Source organism: Hippopotamus amphibius, chromosome 4, assembly GCF_030028045.1.
Source record: "Hippopotamus amphibius kiboko isolate mHipAmp2 chromosome 4, mHipAmp2.hap2, whole genome shotgun sequence".
Classification (NCBI taxonomy): Eukaryota; Metazoa; Chordata; class Mammalia; order Artiodactyla; family Hippopotamidae; genus Hippopotamus; species Hippopotamus amphibius.
Window position 1 is genome coordinate 179,635,276 of NC_080189.1, and position 17,076 is coordinate 179,652,351.

Here is a 17,076-nt window from a genome sequence, read left to right on the forward strand (position 1 = left end):
AATTGGAAGCCAAGTATATCACCTATTATTTGCAATATTTTATTAACTGGAATCTTCCATCCCCCAATCATTGGAAAAAAAGATACAGTATTATACTAAGAAATTATTAGATTATGAACAGGATTACTAAGTTTTGATCTAGATGTCTGATACTATAAAGCTTAAATTGATTCCATTTCCAGTGAAGTTATTGACATAATTTTGATTTAGGTACTATACCAGCATGTGGGGGTCCAGATGTCTCCTTTCTTTTGAAAATATTGCTACTTGTGAAAATCAAATGGTGAAGGATGAGCATTGAAACGAAAGTAAAATAGGTCAGAAGAGTGGTAGTATCAGACTATGATTATGAGTTTATAGGGTCTTATTCCATGAGCTCTGTCCTCAGTCTTTGTGTTCACTGTTAACACACGAAGCAGATGAAGTTCACATGTGTTCCACATCCCCTGGTCAGCATCTCTCTCTGGACCCAGGACACGTTTCTCACCCACTCAAGAGAGCTTATTAGAATGCAATTAAGTGAGAATGGCATTATTGGGTGGCAAACCAATGCAATTTTAGAATAAAAATGAGATCAGTCCCAACCTTTGCCAGGCTGTTATAGGCAGCAAGTTATTTTCGATATACCTGGCTACTGATCTGGGCACCAGGTACCCAGGCCTCTTGAGAACATCTGAGAATAGTAACTCACCCAGAAAGTTTATTTCACCGATCTACATCATTCATTCACTCCACAAATACCCACTGAACTTGTACTAGGAGCTGGAGAAACAGCTGCTTTTATAGTTTAAAGGAAAATCACAGGTGGGTGAAGTGATCACTGTCATTAATATGATCCGTGTGTGGAATATTCGATAAACGCTGACTGTATTGTACTGAACGTAGATGTTTCATAGCCCGTGGCATAAGTGAGGGAAGAGCTCAATTCATGGAAAATTGAAATCCCAGGGGAGTCCCTGTTTTTATTAATTTGGCAAATCAGCCATCAAAGCATTTCCCTCATTGCCGTGAGTCTCTCGGAAAGCCTGTGATAGTGTGCTGGGAAATTGGCGAGGTGAGGATTGACTGGGAGGCTAATGACAGGTATCACAGGGATACTAGAGATTTGTATTTACAATATCTGCTGTTTTTATTGAATGAAAACAGAGAGAAGGAAGGAAGGAAAGCAGAAAGGAAGGGAGGGGGAAGGGAGAGAAAAATAATAGACCTCACAAAATATCCACTGATTGGGCTTCGTAGTGTGGTCTCTGGGTGATTTGCATGTATCCGTCCTCCATGAGAGGCAGCAAGAAGGCCAATTTGTCAGGCCCTTTGCAGCAACAGGAGGTTCCAGCTGGTCACCAGACGTTCTGGTTGAGCCGCGGCCTGTCCGCCAGCACCTGCTTGCAAGCACCCCAGCCCTTGTGTTAACGCACGAGCCTCTCCTTCTCTCCAGAATTCGTCTGTTCGCTGGATGCCTCGGACGAGTTCCTCAAGGAGCGGGTGATGAATCTCCCCGAAAGCATCGTGGCAGGGACCCACTACAGCCAGGACCGGTTCCTCCGGGCTCTGAGCAACTACCGGGACATCAATACCGAAGATGAGACTGTTTTCAACTATTTTGACGAACTCGAAATCCATGCAATACATATTGGTACGGAATAAACTCAAGGGTAACGTGCGTGGGGAGAACCGCTGCCCAGTGTCAGGACCCCCGATCAAACTGGCGCACACCTGTCATAGGGCTGGGGAGGGCAGGGCAGTGTTTCCGGGGCCTGGGAAGTCACAGGATAAGACAGAGCAGTTGTCCACGTGAGGATTTGGTGGTGTGGGGGGTGTTACTGTTACATGAAAACATGTGATACATTATGAAGTTGAATGCCAAGTTGGCATTTTTAATTAATTAATTAATTTAACCAAACTGGCTTATTTATTTACTTATTTATTTATTTGGCTGCGTTGGGTCTTTGTTGCTCTGCACAGGCTTTCTCTAGTTGTGGTGAGGGGGTGCTAACCTACCTCGCAGTGTGCGGGCTTCTCATTGCAGGGGCTTCTCTTGTTGCAGAGCACGGGCTCTAGGCACGCAGGCTTCAGTAGCTGCAGCACACAGGCTCAGTAGTTGTGCCGCAAGGGCTTAGTTGCTCCGTGGCATGTGGGATCCTCCCAGACCAGGGATTGAACCCGTGTTCCCTTCATTGGCAGGCGGATTCTTAACCACTGCGCTACCAGGGAAGTCCCCCACATTGGCATTTTTAAAAGGGCACTTCAGAGATATGTGGTTTGCTGCCAGCTGCTTTAGGCCATTTCCCCAGTGTCCTTGGGGGCAGTGTTCTGTCCCCATAGCATTGTGGGGCAGTGATGCTCTTCACAGAACCCCTCCTGGCCTTTGGACTGCCAGCTCATCCCTCAGCTACTCAGAAATCAAATAGCTCTCCATCCCTCCTGTTTCCTGTAAACACAATTCAGAGCTGAACACCCAGCAGGCACCCAGCCTCACCACCAGCGTCATCATTCCTGCCTCCAAATCCCATCTATCTTCGCCATTTCTCCCTGCCTTGGCTTGGTGAACCCCTGAACTTCCTTTCTGGTTTTCTGGATCTTGACACTTCTTCTTCCTCTGGGTTTCGTGAGAAACCACTAGTCTGGTGGGAGCCTCGTGGCCAGGCTGACCTTCGGGGCTTCTCTTCACCCCTCTGAAACCAGCTGGGACACATCCAGATCCTGGAGTTTGGGGAGGCTTAGAGCTAAGGGAAACTGTCAGTGTGAGGCAGGAGAGCTGATTGCCGTTGTGGCTCTGCCTCAGTATTCTCATCTGTGAAATAGGAAGATAATCAACCCTGGCTTGTAGAGTTGTTACAAGTGGGGATAAGACATAGCAAGTGTCTGGCACATTGGAGGAGTTCAACAACAGGTAATTAATTTTGTTATTAGTACAACACCAGGGCAGAAAATGTGCTATTATGAAATAAAAATACATTTATGAATCTGCTGATTCTTCTCTGTTTTGCACCCTCAGAAGTGATTGGATTTTGCCCTCATTTGCACAGGCCTGTGCATGTTGGACACGTGTTCTTTATGTAGAAGCTCAGGGTTCTGCGCCTACTAATATGGAAAGTAGTTTACCCTGTTTAGTTAGAGAACTAGGAAGGAGTGGTGAGCAAATCTCCCAAAAATAGTGAGTGTCATCTTTTCAGTAAAGTCCCCCAAATTATTTATGGAAAGATGAGGAGAACCCAAGGGAGAAAGGCAGAAATGACAATGTGGAATGAAGGAGTGACCATTCTGTGCCCTTCACATTTGGCCTCATCTCCACACAGACAACCGGGAGATAACGGAGAAGCCAAGGGGAGAAATATATCAAGAGGATGGGTGTGGGGGAGGGTGTCAAGGTCAGGAACGCAGCCGGTCACAGGAGGGTCTGGAATGGGCCCTGGAAAGATGCTGGCACCTGCATCCTCTCTCTGCATCTCTGGACTCCACTTCTGTCTCAGCACCTCTTTTCTCCTTCACTCTGGACCAGGATCTCTCTCTGCTCTCTGGCCCTCATGGTGGACGAGAGCTGCTCCGCAGCCCCGGAGTTTCCATGTTATTCTGGGAGCCGAGCCCAGAGCTGGATGTGTCTCTTTCTGTCCTAATTCCACATTCTTAGAAGAACAAGTGAGAGGTCATGGTTGGGTCAGGTGCCCACCCCCGGCTAATCCACAGTTCCTCCACCCCAGGGTTAGGGCAGAAGTATTCCTGGAGGCAGCAGTGTTCTCTCTTTCAAGTACATCAAGGTTGTAATCACTCTACTAGAGGAGCCCAGGAGAAATACATGTAAATGTCAGAGCTTAGGTAACCAGGAAGTGAGATTTTTTTTTGGTTTTGTTTTTGGTTTGATTTTGCTTCTTTATGGGCTTGCTTCCACCCACCAACCGATGCGTTGGCCCCATTCTTCCTCTCTTCTCATGTTAGAACCTGGCGGTGCCTCTAGTCTAGGTCAAGGTTACACAGTACAAACATGGGGGTGGGGGAGGGGAGCACAGCAGCGCTGTGCATGGGGGCTGGGTGAGAAGTTACCCATGAGGAAGCGCTGGAGGCACTTGGTATCCAAATATGTTACTACTCACCCTTCTATGCAGACATCTTCCAAGCAAACCCCAGAGACTGGTGTAGAATTTGCTATTTAGTGACTTTGTGGAGGAACTTCTTGTTACTAAGAAGTTATTCCTCTCCTGTCTCGGGTCTTCCTTGCTGCTCATGGGCTTTCTCTAGTTGTGGAGAGTGGGTTCCTCACTGTGGTGGCTTCCCTTGTTGCAGAGCACAGGCTCTAGGCGCGAGGACTTCAGTAGTTGTGGCACGCAGGCTCAGTAGCTGTGGCACGTGGGCTTAGTTGCTCCTCGGCATGTGGGATCTTGCCCGACCAGGGATCGAACCTGTGTCCCCTGCATTGGCAGGTGGATTCTTAACCACTGCACCACCAGGGAAGTCCCATTCCTCTCCTGTCTTGATATTAACGTTAGTTACATACTCTGGAGCTGGGACTTTTTTCGATTCAAATAGGCTAACTGAAACAGTTAATTTTTTTTATGAACTGAAAATGTATCCCAGAGTCATTGATTCTCAGAAAACAAAAGAAACCTTGTAAATTGATAAAGCCACTGTGGAGAACAGTATGGAGGTTCCTTGAAAAACTAAAACTAGCGTTATCATATGACCCAGCAATCCCACTCCTGGGCATATACCCAGGGAACACCATCATTCAAAACGACATGCACCCCAATGTTCATTGCAGCACTATTTACAATAGCCAGGACATGGAAGCAACCTAAATGTCCATCGGCAGATGAATGGATAAAGAAGATGTGGTACATATATACAATGGAATATTACTCAGCTGTAAAAAGGAACGAAATTGAGACATTTGTAGAGACATGGATGGACCTAGAGACTGTTGTACATAGTGAAGTGAGTCAGAAAGAGAAAACAAATATCGTATATTAACACACATATGCGGAATACAGAAAAATGGTACAAATCAACCAGTTTGCAAGACAGAAATAGAGACACAGAAGTAGAGAACAAACATATGGACACCAAGTGGGGAAAGTGGGGAGGGTTGGGGGGCAATGAATTGGGAGATTGGGATTGCCATATATATATTACTAATGAGAAACAAATATCAAATTTTACATTTTAAATATATGCAGTGTATTGTATGTCAATTGTATCTCAATAAAAGTTGTTAAAAAAATAAACACACACACACACACACACATAGGAAACCTGGCAATTACCCAGCCCAGCCTCCAAATGCAGGCCTTCCTTCTGTGGAAACCCCAAGTGAAGTGCCCCAGTCTCTGCTTAAATGCTTCCCGGGGTGAACTCACTCCTTTTGAGGAGGGGGTCCACACCCCATCCATCCACTCACATCAGGGGCCAGTGTCACAGCTCAGAGACCTGAGCCCCAGCCTCGCTCCCTGTGACTGCCAGAGACCAGTCTGATATTTTCCAGTGAGACCAGAAATTCTGAACTGTGCTGGTAACTAAAAAAGGAAACCCCCATATGGTAATTTACACAATCTACCATCACAAGATTATAGTAAAAGAATTTTCCCGAATATGGCTTCAGAATAGATTGCAGGCAGGACCAGATTATAAAAGTCTGTGTTGATCTCTTCCTCTCTTCTGGTTTTTAAAGATGTAGGAAGACTTGAAGACGCTCAGAACAGACTTGCTATCAAACAGCTCATCAAAGAGATCGGGGAGCCTCGCAATTATGGTTTAACGGAGGAAGAAAAGGCAGAAGCGGAGCGGAGGGCTGCCGAGGAGCGGCTGGCCAAGGAGGCCATGGAGGAGGCAGAGCGAGAGCGCAAGGAAGCCATGGAGACCGCAGAGAAGATGGCTCGCTGGGAGGAGTGGGTGAGTGTGTGGACGTGCATGGGCGGGGGGAGTGGGTGGGGGGTGGGAGGCTGGCATTTAGGCCTCTCGTACGTCCCATCCTGCTAATAGAGAAATATCATGGAAATACCCCAAACAATTTTTTTTGGTTGTTTTGTTTTTCTTTTCTCATATGTACCATTTTTTCCTTTCTTTTTTTTTCTCTTTTAATTTCTTTCATACGTACGATTTTTTAAAAGATCCCCTGGTCTTTTGCTTAGTGTAAATAACAATAATAACAACTAGCCACTGACATGATATTAACAATACACACCCCTGTAAAAATGTGCTGTTTTGCTGCATGTCGACCTGGTGATTTCATTTGGTTTTCTTCCATTTACCCATCTAACCTGGGTGGTCCATTCCACCCTCCTTTTCCAAATCACTGAGTCTTACCTATTCTGCCTCCCAAAACTACTCACATCCACTTGCAGGGCTCCACTTCTCCTGACCGGGGTGCCAGAATTATGTGGTGCCAACTCCACCCCTCCATCTCCAATCTATTCCCCTGCTGCTGCCAGGTGATCCTCTAAATTACAGATCCAGACTTCCCTGGCAGTCCAGGGGCTAAGACTCCACATTCTCAATGCAGGGGGCACGGGTTCCATCCCTGGTGGGGGAAGATCCTGCATGCCATGTGGGAAGGCCCCCCCAAAAAAATACAGATCCACCACGGCCATTCTCTGTTTAAATTCTTCACAGGCTGTTCATCACCGTTAGATGAAAGTCCAAACTCCTTATTGTGGTCCCCAAGATCCTCCATGACCTGGCTGCTTCTAATACCTCTCCATGCATTTACACAATGCACCATCTGTGTGATTAACTTCCTCCCTTGCTTTGAATCTTTGCTAAAAGTCATCTTTCTAATGAGGCCTTTCTTGGGCACCATATTTAAAATTTCAACACCTGGCCCTCTGCAAAACACATCATAACCCTTTCTATACTTTTAAACTTCCCTCTTGGTTCTTCCCTGGCAGCCCTGTGATTAAGACTCCATGCTTCCCCCTTCAGGGGGCGCAGGTTCGATCCCTGGTGGGGGAACTCAGATCCCACATGCTGCATGACACAGCCAAAAAAGCCAAAAAAAAAAACAAACCCAAAATAAATTTCCCTTTTTGCATTTATTCTACCTAAGGGAGTATGTATTTTATATGTTTGTCTTCTTTATTGTCTTTTGCCTGCACCTTTAACTAATGTCCATGGCCAGGAGTGGGCTGGACTGATGGGCTTAAGTCCCACCCAATCCACTAGGATGAGGAGAGATTTCTCAAAGGAAATCTGGAATTATTAGTCCTGAGAGAGAGGGGCTGTATGCTGAGCATAACACAAGCCCACCAGGCCAACAACACCTTCTAGACTTTCTATCAGCACTTCTGTGATTCTATCTTCCTTCCCCCCTTCCTTCCTCCCTTCTTTCCTTCCTCCCCCGCCCCCCTTCCTTCCTTCTCTCTCTCTCCCCCCTCTCCCTCTCCCTCTCTCTCTTTCTTTCTTTCTTTCTCTCTCTCTCTTTGCTCCATCTGGGCAGCTAGAAATTATTTTGGTTTAAGAAGTGAGGTAGGGATCCAGTTTATCATTTTCTAAATGACTAGGCAGTTGTTAAAATACCATTTACATTTTTTCTCTGTCGAGTGGAAATGCCATCTTTATCATAACATGATGAACATTTATAGCAGTGTCTACTTCTAGTGCACTCTGGGGTGAGTTCTTTGAAACTGTTCTTCTTTTTCCGTCTATTTACTCCACCCCCGAATGTTCTATTTGTAGAATAAACGACTAGAGGAAGTGAAAAGAGAAGAAAGAGAATTATTGGAGGCCCAGTCTGTTCCCTTGAGAAACTATCTAATGACCTATGTTATGCCAACACTTATGCAGGGTCTGAATGAGTGTTGTAAGGTCAGACCCGATGATCCCGTTGATTTTCTGGTAAGAGATTTAAGGTTTTTTTTTTTTTAAATATCAATTTGAAAATAAAATATGCCCAAATCTAAATAAAAAGCCAGTTGAGATAGAGAAATTGTGCATTTGGTTATTTGCGAAATAGCCTCTAATACCTTCATCACAGTTTATAAGATTTTTATTACTCATTTGACAGTAAAAAAAAAATGTATATACTTTCATTTTTAAATTGTAAAAATTAATAGTACAAATTAATATACTATTAATTCTACATTAATAGTACATTCTAAATTGTTGATTTGGTTTTTTTTTTTCTTTCTTTCAATTATAGGCAGAGTATCTTTTCAAGAACAATCCTGAAACGCAGTGAAACTTTAAAGATCTCGTGTCATATATACAGAGCTGGAGATGAGCTTAACACTGTAACTTGACAAATTACTTGTAAAAATGCTTTTCCAGTTTTGGGGAAATTCTTTTCTCTTCTTCCTGCAAGCACATATTTTATTAAGTAGAATAAGTATAAAAAGCTCTATGGCGGCGAGTTACTACTTAATTACAACCATACCTGAGAGGTAAATTGTTCAGGTATCTGTGCATAGCTCATGGGATAAATATTGATTTAATATTGCATTCTTAGGCTGAGTATTCTACACACTGATGTTTATAGTAATTTAATTTATAGCATGAAGAAAATTAGACTATACGTTATTCTAACATGTAAGCTAATGAATTTATGTGACTAGTTATGGCCCCAATACCAATGGTGTTAGAAATGGAAATAAATTAGAACAGTGTATGCTTTTCTGAGTCACAGTAAGTCGGACATGATTGGTTTCTGCAAGGTTGCTTTTTGAGTTCAAGGTTAGCACCCAATCTATGAGTCAGAGACAATTCTAAACCTCTTGGTAGAAAAATTCATGTAACAAGATGAATAATTTTTAATATCTGTGATAATTAGAAAGTTGCTGAATATTTTTAACAAACTAACTTTACCATATAGGCATAAACAGTCAATCCCTATGGCCTTTTCCAGCCCTGAAAAATCCCATAATTCCCAGAATTACACTGGATGAGAAATCAGTTTAGGTTCATCTTAATGGCATATATATTTCATTTCTTTAAATAATGAAATCTGGGGGACTTCCCTGGTGGCGCAGTGGTTGAGAGTCCGCCTGCCAGGTGAAGGGGACACACATTCGATCCCTGGTCTGGGAAGTTCCCACATACAGAGGAGCAATTAAGCCCGTGTGCCACAACTGCTGAGCCCGCATGCTGCAACTGCTGAAGCCTGAGTGCCTAGAGCCCGTGCTCTGCAACAGGAGAAGCCACCGCAATAAGAAGCCCACGCACTGCAACTAAAAGTAGCCCCTACTCGCTGCAACTAGAGGAGGCCCCACGCGCAGCAGTGGAGCCACAACACAGCCTAGAGAAATAAATTAATTAATTTTTAAAAATAAGGTTAAATAATGAAATTTGAGTATAACTGCAGTACTTTTTTGTGTGTGGCAAAACATACACAGCATAAATTTACTATTGCAACCATGTTAAAGTGTACAATTCAGTGGCACTAAGTACATTCATGATACTATCCACTCATCACCACAGTCTAGCTCCAGAACTTTTCCATCACCCCAAATGGAAGCCCTGTACCCATTAATCAGTCACTCCCCATTTTCCCCTCCCCCTAAGCTCCCAGCAAACACTAATCTGCTTCCTGTCTCTATAGATTTGTCTATTCTGGATATTTTATATCAATGGAATCATACAATATGTGGCCTTTTCTGTCTGGCTTCTTTCACTTAGCATGTTTTCAAGGTTCATTCATGTTGTAGCATGTATCAATACTTCACTCCTTTTTTATGGCTGAGTAATATTCCACTGTATAGATAGACCATAGTTTGTTTAATCATTCATGTCTTGATGGACGGTTAGGTTGTTTCCGCCTTTCGGCTGTTGTGAATAGAGCTGCTATGAACATTTGCATACAAGTTCCTGTTTGAACCACTGTTGTCAATTTTCGGTAGAAACCTATGAGTGGAAATGTCATCCTACTGTAATTCTATGTTTAGCTTATTGGGGGAACTACCAGACCAGTGGGTGTGTAGTAGTATCACAGTGTAACTAAGCATCTTTTCATGGGCTTGTTGGCCATTTGTATATCTCCTTTGGAGAAATCTATATTCCAGTCCTTTGCTCATTTTTAATTTGGGTTGTTTGTCTTTTTGTTACTGAATTGTAAAAGTTCTTTATATATTCTTCATAGAAGACCCTTATCAGCTATGTGATTGGTAAATATTTTCTCCCATTCCGTGGCTGGTCTTTTCACTCTCTTGGTAATGCCCTTTAATACACAAAAACTCTTAATTTTGTTGAAGTCCAATTTACCTATTTTTTCTTTTACTTCACTGCACTATTTTTTTTTCTTTTTTTATACTACACTATTTTTGATCCTTATTTTAATTAAAAATACTAAGTAACTAAAGAGAATACTTTTTCAAGAGTTTGAAATCATTGGTCTTTATAATAGCTACCTTTTCACACCTTCAGGACAATTACATTTCGTGACCTTGCTTCCTAGTTCATGGAGAAAACCCAAGCAATCAATAGAGAGCTCTGCATCCTCCCACCGCAAGCCTACCTCTGCCTTCCCTTCTACTGCAGAGAACTGTCTGTGTTCCTACCTAAGATCAACTTGTGTCCCAAATCCCATCTCTTCTCACATAATCCGATTCTGCTTCTATAATTGTCGCTTCTCTCTCACAGCTTGACGTTTCCCTCTTCTCTGGATCATCACCCTTAGCTTCAGACTTACTGTCCTAAATCCCAACCGTCAAAACAAAACAAGACAAAAACCCAATTCAAATGAAAAAACCCTCCTAGACCCCCATGTCCTCCTCCAGCCCAATCTTCCAGTCCTCTTTACAGCCAAGTTACCAGTGACATCCAGATTTCCAGACCTAACTGTCAGTTCTCAGGCCTCATCTTCCTCCGCCACTCTGATCATCTGATACATTTTGTCATTTCCTCCTTGAAACACTGTCTTCCCCCATCACCTGAATGTCTAACAGCCCTCACGGACTTTAGCATGGTCAGTCTAGCTCCTGATCACTCTCTTCCCTCCTCTCACCTGTTGCTCCCACAATCTCCCATCTCAAGTATTGGCAACGTCATCCTTCCAGCCGCTCAGGCCTAAAACCATGGAGGCATCCCTGGCTCTTTTGTTACTCTCTTACCCCATATTCAGTGCATAAAAGCATATCCCAAGTCTGTCTGCTTCCCGCCCCTCCCACATTACTGATCTGGCCCAAGACAGCACCATTTCCTACCTGGGTTGCTGCTGTCATCTTGTCATTGGGCCTGCTCCTTTCTGTGACATCTTTCAACCTCCCAACACGGGAATCTTGTCAAAATACAAGTCAGATCGCTTAAAGCCCTCCAGTGCCCGCCCATCTCACACGGAGGGGGAGGCCAAGTCCTGATCTGGGCCTTCGAGGCCCGATAGAGTCTGACCCCTTGTGACCTCGCTGCCCCCTCACTAAAATCCTCACTGCCAAGTACACTTTGTGTTGGGGCCTTTGCCTGGAAAACTCGGTCCCCACTTAACCATGTAGCTCACCCTCACTTCATCTGTGGCTCAGCTCAAATATCACCTCCTCAGAGAGGCTCCCCCAGATCGTCCTCCTGATGACATCCCACTCTGTTCCTTTTCTCTGCTCACACTTGACATCGTTTTCTATGCCCACGTGTTTATTATCTATATCCCTCTCTAAAATGTAACCTCCATGGAGGTAGGGATTTTGTTTTGTTTTTCTGTCTCTCTATAGACTAAAAAAGTGCATAGCACATGGTAGACGTACAATAACTATTAGTGTAGGAAGCTTTTTAGCTGAAATTTTGCTACACAACTGTGTTTTTTATAACTAAATCAAATCTCTAGTAATTCAACAAAGTCCATAGTCTATTTATGTTTCTATATGGCAGGGACAGGACACTTAAGTCACTCTGAGGGTCACTAAGATACTTCACTAAGTGCCATCAATTTTGGTGAACTCACTATGGAGTCTGGCCCTCAGCCATGCAAGTTTAGAAGAGGGATCTCAGCAGCACCTAACGATAGATAGGACCCTGAGATACTGACATGTCTTAATGAATCTCCTAAGAGACCAGCAGAGAAGACAGAGTACCAATTTATTTACAATGAGAAACATAGCTGAGTGAGCTGAGACTGGCACCCACTTCAGCAGTACATTCTCTTCTTGGAAGCAGGTTATAGGAGAAGCCAAATGATCAGAAGTGCTTGGTGAACGCAAAACCAGGATAAGGCATGAGCACTGGCTGCCTTGATATATCCATCCCTGCCGTGCAGGCCAGCTGCTCTAGTCCTTGCCGACAAGATGCGCTTTCCGAGACATCGTTTGGATGGGCAGTGATGATTTTTACCCCTGTGACTCCCCTTGACACGTTCTTGTTTCAAATATATATGCACTATGTATATATAGTCTGTGTATATTAGGAGGCATTTACCGGGTCTGTGTATATTAGGAGGCATTTCCTCTCTTTAAGGTGACTTTTCATATTTCTGGTTTGATCCATTGTGTCATTTTATAATTAGGCTTTCTGAAGTCAATCCCTGGCCCCCCCCACCAACCTGAGTAGGGCAGCCTGTCACTGCAAAGCCTCCTCTCTATATACCTGTAAGTTTTTTTTTAATTGAGATATAGTTGATTTACAATGCTGTGTTAGTTTCAGGTGTACAGTAAAGCGATTCAGTTATACATACATCAGTTGTACATACAGATATATCTAATTTTTTTCAGATTCTTTTCCCTGTAGGCTATTACAAAACACTGAGTATAGTTCCCTGTGCTATACAGTAGGTCCTACGTACCTGTAATTTTGATAGACATTATTATATATGCCTACAGTTTGGATAGACATATTCCTATATTACTTAAAAGAGTATCATTTACAATCACGTAGCTAGGGACAATCTAAGAAAGATGCATAAGACCTCTACACTAAACATTTAAAAACACTACTGATAGTAATTAAAAGTGAAATAAATGGAGGGGTATATCGTTAATGGCTTGTAAAGCTCAATATTGTTAATACTTCACTTCTTCTTTGAAATGATCTGTAGAGTCAATGCAGTCCCAGTCAAAATCCCAGTATGTTTCCTCCCTCCCTTCCTTCCTGAAAGCTTGGCCTCTCTGTACACTGGTGCTGGATTTGAGACAGAGTTTTGGCTGAAGTAGAAAAGGGTAGCTTTATTTCTTTGCCAGGCAGAGGGAGACACACCAGGCTTATGCCTTGAAAAACTATGTCTCACCCCAGAGGGTTTGATGAAGGGTTTTGTAACAGTGGTTCAAGGGTGGAGTCTCTGACAAGATGAGGGTGTATGTGTGTGTGTGTGTGTAAAGTTTGCACTCCCTTAATCTCATCTCAGGTGGTCTCCTAATCTCAGTGAGCTTCTCTGGTCCCTTTAATCTTGCCTCTGCTGGTTTCTTGGCTGCTCCTCTCTTGATTAGCAACTGTTCAAATCCACCCTTTGGAACTCAGGGAAGGTCATGGAGGCTGGAGTTTTGCCTATAAGAAACGGTGGACCAAAGGAGGCCTCCATGCCCAGGCCCCACGCGGTTTCAGTGCCTGGGAGCCCCACAGGGCCCCACTCTGTTTCACTTCCTTCCATCCTTCCTCCCTCTCTCTCTCTTTGGTAGAAATTGATCATCTAAAATGTATATGGTAACGAAACCACCCACCTCAGGTTGGGACTTGAACCCCTGTGGCCGGGACTCAAACCCGGCCAAAACCCAAGATCTCCCAACTGAGATCACACACCTGGTTTCAGGACTTAATGAAGCTCAGGTTCTTCACGTCTCATCACAGAAAGAATTCAGTGAGAGACAAAGCAATAGGTAAGAAGTTTATTTAGAGATTTATTTAGAGAGAAACACACTCCACAGACAGAGTGTGGGCCATCTCAGAAGGTGAGAGAGGCACCAGGGTGTGGGGTTGTCAGTTTGTAAGGGTGGGTAATTTCATAGGCTGATGAGAGGGTGGAGTATTCCAGAACTGGCACACCACCCATTCTTGGATCCTCATGGTCAGCCTTGGAACTGTCCTGGCGCTTGCAAGCTGACTTGTTTGCCATCTTGGATGTATTTGGTTCTGATCGGTTTATGTTATGTCCTCGGGCTATGGCATTCTTTCAAAGGTTGTACCCTGCCCTCTTCCCTCCTGTTTCAGTAATGCAAAGGACCTAGAATAGTCCACACAGTTTTGAGGAACAACAAACCTGGAAGATTTCACTCTCTAGATATTAAGATCTATTATAAAGCTACAGTAATTAAGACAGACATGCAGATCAATGGAACAGAACAAGGAGTCCAGAAACAGAGCCACATGTTCATAACCACTTGATTTACAGCAAAGGCACCATTGCAATTCTCTTGGGAAAGTGTGGTCTTTTCAATAACTTCTGCAGGTCTGTTGGAGATCCATGTATTAAAAACAAACAAGGGCTTCCCTGGTGGCACAGTGGTTAAGAATCTGCCTGCCAATGCAGGGGACACAGGTTCGATCCATGCTCCAGGAAGATCCCACATGCCACGGAGCAACTAAGCTTGTGCGCCACAACTACTGAGCCTGCGCTCTAGAGCCCATGAGCCACAACTATTGAAGCCCATGCGCCTAGAGCCCGTGCTCAGCAACAAGAGAAGCCACTACAATGAGGAGCCCATGCACCACAATGAAGAGCAGCCCCCACTTGCATCAACTAAAGAAAGCCCGTGTGCAGCAAGGAAGACCCAACGCAACCAATATATTAAATAAATAAATAAATAAATTTATTTTTAAAATAAAAATAAAATAAAGTAAAAAATCCCTTCCCTGAAAGACTGAGGGGATTCGAGTTTAAAAAACAAACAAACAAAACTTAAGTATACTATGTTTCCTTAAAGTTAAAAACAAACAAACAAAAAACAACCCAGAAACTCCTCCTTAAAATATGGATTTGTTCATAGAGTCCTTTAGATCCACTTTGGGAAAGAAAAATACCATTTGAATACCCATAAAAATTTTTTGGAGTCCTTTATATTGAAAAAAATAAAGTTAATCAAAACACCATTCAAATTCGTTAGAGTGTATCTGGGAGTGGCACTAAGTCAGTTTAGTTGATATGGCAGGCGTACTCTAAGATATCCTCACTGCCCCAGGCGGACCCTGTGATTTGCTTCCACCCAATGAACTACAACAAGGCTTAGCTTACAGAGGATTGTGTATGAGATCATGCTATCCGACTCTATTGCCTTCTGGGCTTACACACTTTAAGGAAGCAAGCAGCTGTGTGGGAGAGGTCCACATGGATGGACTGTGAGGGGCCTTAGCAAACAGGCAGCAAGACACTGGCTTTGGGACTTCCCTGGTGGTCCAGTGGTAAAGAATCTGCCTTCTAATGCAGGGAATTCGGGTTTGATCCCTGGTCAGGGAACTAAGATCCCATATGCCACAAGGCAGCTAAACCCACTTGCCACAACTACTGAGCTCAGGTTCCTCAACTAGAGAGTCTGCGTGCCACAAACTACAGCGCCCACACACCCTGGAGCCCAAGTGCCACAACTAGAGAGAGAAAATCTGCACACCACAACTAGAGAGAAGCCTGTGCACCTCAACTAGAGAGCCTGCAACAAAAATCCCGTATGCCGCAGCTGGGACCCAAGACAGCCAAAAATAAATAAATAGATAATTAAAAACAAACAAACAAAGACCAAAAAACACTGATGCCTTCAATCTAACAGCTTCAAAGAACTGAATCCTAACAGCCAGCATGAGTGTGGAAGTGGATCCTTCCCAGTCGAGCCTTCAGATGAGACCCCAGTCCTGTCTGACCATGAATGTAGCCTTGTTGACAGACCCTGAAGCAGAGGACCCAGCTAAGCCATGTCCAAAGTCCTGATGCACAGAAACTGTTGGCTCATATACATGTGCTGTTTTAATTTAAAGTTTGTGGCAAATTGTTAACCCAGCAAGAAATAACCAAGATGACTGGATAGGCATCCTTACCTTCCAGGAGCCAACAATCTGGGATCATCACTGCTATGGACTAAATGTTCACATGCCCCCAAATTCGTAAGCTGAAGCCCTAATGCTCCCCTCCACCCCCACCCCACCAAGTGACATATTAAGAAATGGGGCCTCTCAGGAATTACGATTAAATGAAGCCATAAGGGCGAGACCCTGATCCAGTAGGATTAGTCTTCTTACAGGAAGAGACACCAGAGAGCTTTCTCTCTCTCTTTTTCTGCCACGTGAGGACATAGTGAGAAGACTGCCATGTACCACCCAGAAAGAGGGTTTTCACTAGAAACTGGCCATGCTGGCACCTTGACCTTGGACTTCTCAGACTCCAAAACTGTGAGAAATATTAATAAGATTTTTGTTATTTAAGCCACCTATTCTGTGGTATTTTGTTATGGCTGCTCACGCTAAGATAAACACCAACTGTGTTTTTTTTTTGTTTTTTAGCTAGATTAATTACAGAATTGTAAATATCTGAACAGAAATACTGGGCAAATCTAAGTTATCTTTGAAGAATTGGACACAACTTAATTCTTTTAAGTGCCTATAGGTACCAGGCACTGTTTTGTGCTTTATTTAAACAGGGCCCCTACCTTTGTGGAACTTAGATTTTAGTGAGGATCACAAAATTAATAATAATAAAAATTAACAAGAAAGTTCTGGTTAGGACTACAGTGCAGATAAGCACAATTTAGATCAGGTGGTCTGGGAAGGCACCTGTGAGGCAGTGACCTCTGAGCTTTGACAGACTGAGAATCAGCATCAGAAGAGCTAAGGCAGCAGGCAGGTGGGCCACCTGGTTGGACAACTGTGTGCAGCCTTTGTGGTGGAAAGGAGCTTAGCTGTTGAAGGAAAAGAAGAGAGGCCAGTAGGGTGGAAGCACAGCGGTGAAAAGGGAAGTGTTTGAGATGCAGGTGGAGAGAAAATCAACAGTCAGATCACGCAGGGCCTCGTAAGCGACCGTCAAGTTTGTTTTCATGCTAAGAGCAGTGGGAAGCCATCCAACTCAGTTTTGATGCAGGGGAGGGATAAAATCTAGAGAATGTTCTAAAAGTTCCAGCTGCTGTCTGTGGAGACTGGACTGGAGAATAGTAGGAATGGAATGCAGAGACGTCCTGAGGCTACTGCAGTGGTTAAGCTAGAACAGACAGCGGCTAGGATTAGGGTGGTGGCAGAGGAGATAGGGAGAAGGGAGTGGATTTCAGG

At 43.8% G+C, this 17,076-nt stretch overlaps 1 protein-coding gene across 3 annotated transcripts in view; it reads left to right on the top strand.

Annotated features, from left to right (window-relative positions):
- The window catches only part of AK7 (adenylate kinase 7), a 60,756-nt gene extending 50,572 nt beyond the window's left edge, over nt 1-10,184 (top strand). For all 3 annotated transcript variants that reach the window (XM_057733864.1, XM_057733865.1, XM_057733866.1), the window contains 4 exons: nt 1,436-1,633; nt 5,660-5,880; nt 7,663-7,821; nt 8,126-10,184. In XM_057733864.1, the coding sequence (XP_057589847.1) occupies nt 1,436-1,633; nt 5,660-5,880; nt 7,663-7,821; nt 8,126-8,164 (617 nt within the window). In that variant the 3' untranslated portion in view covers nt 8,165-10,184. The remainder of the gene's footprint in view (nt 1-1,435; nt 1,634-5,659; nt 5,881-7,662; nt 7,822-8,125) is intronic.
- The last annotated feature ends 6,892 nt before the right edge of the window (nt 10,185-17,076 follow it).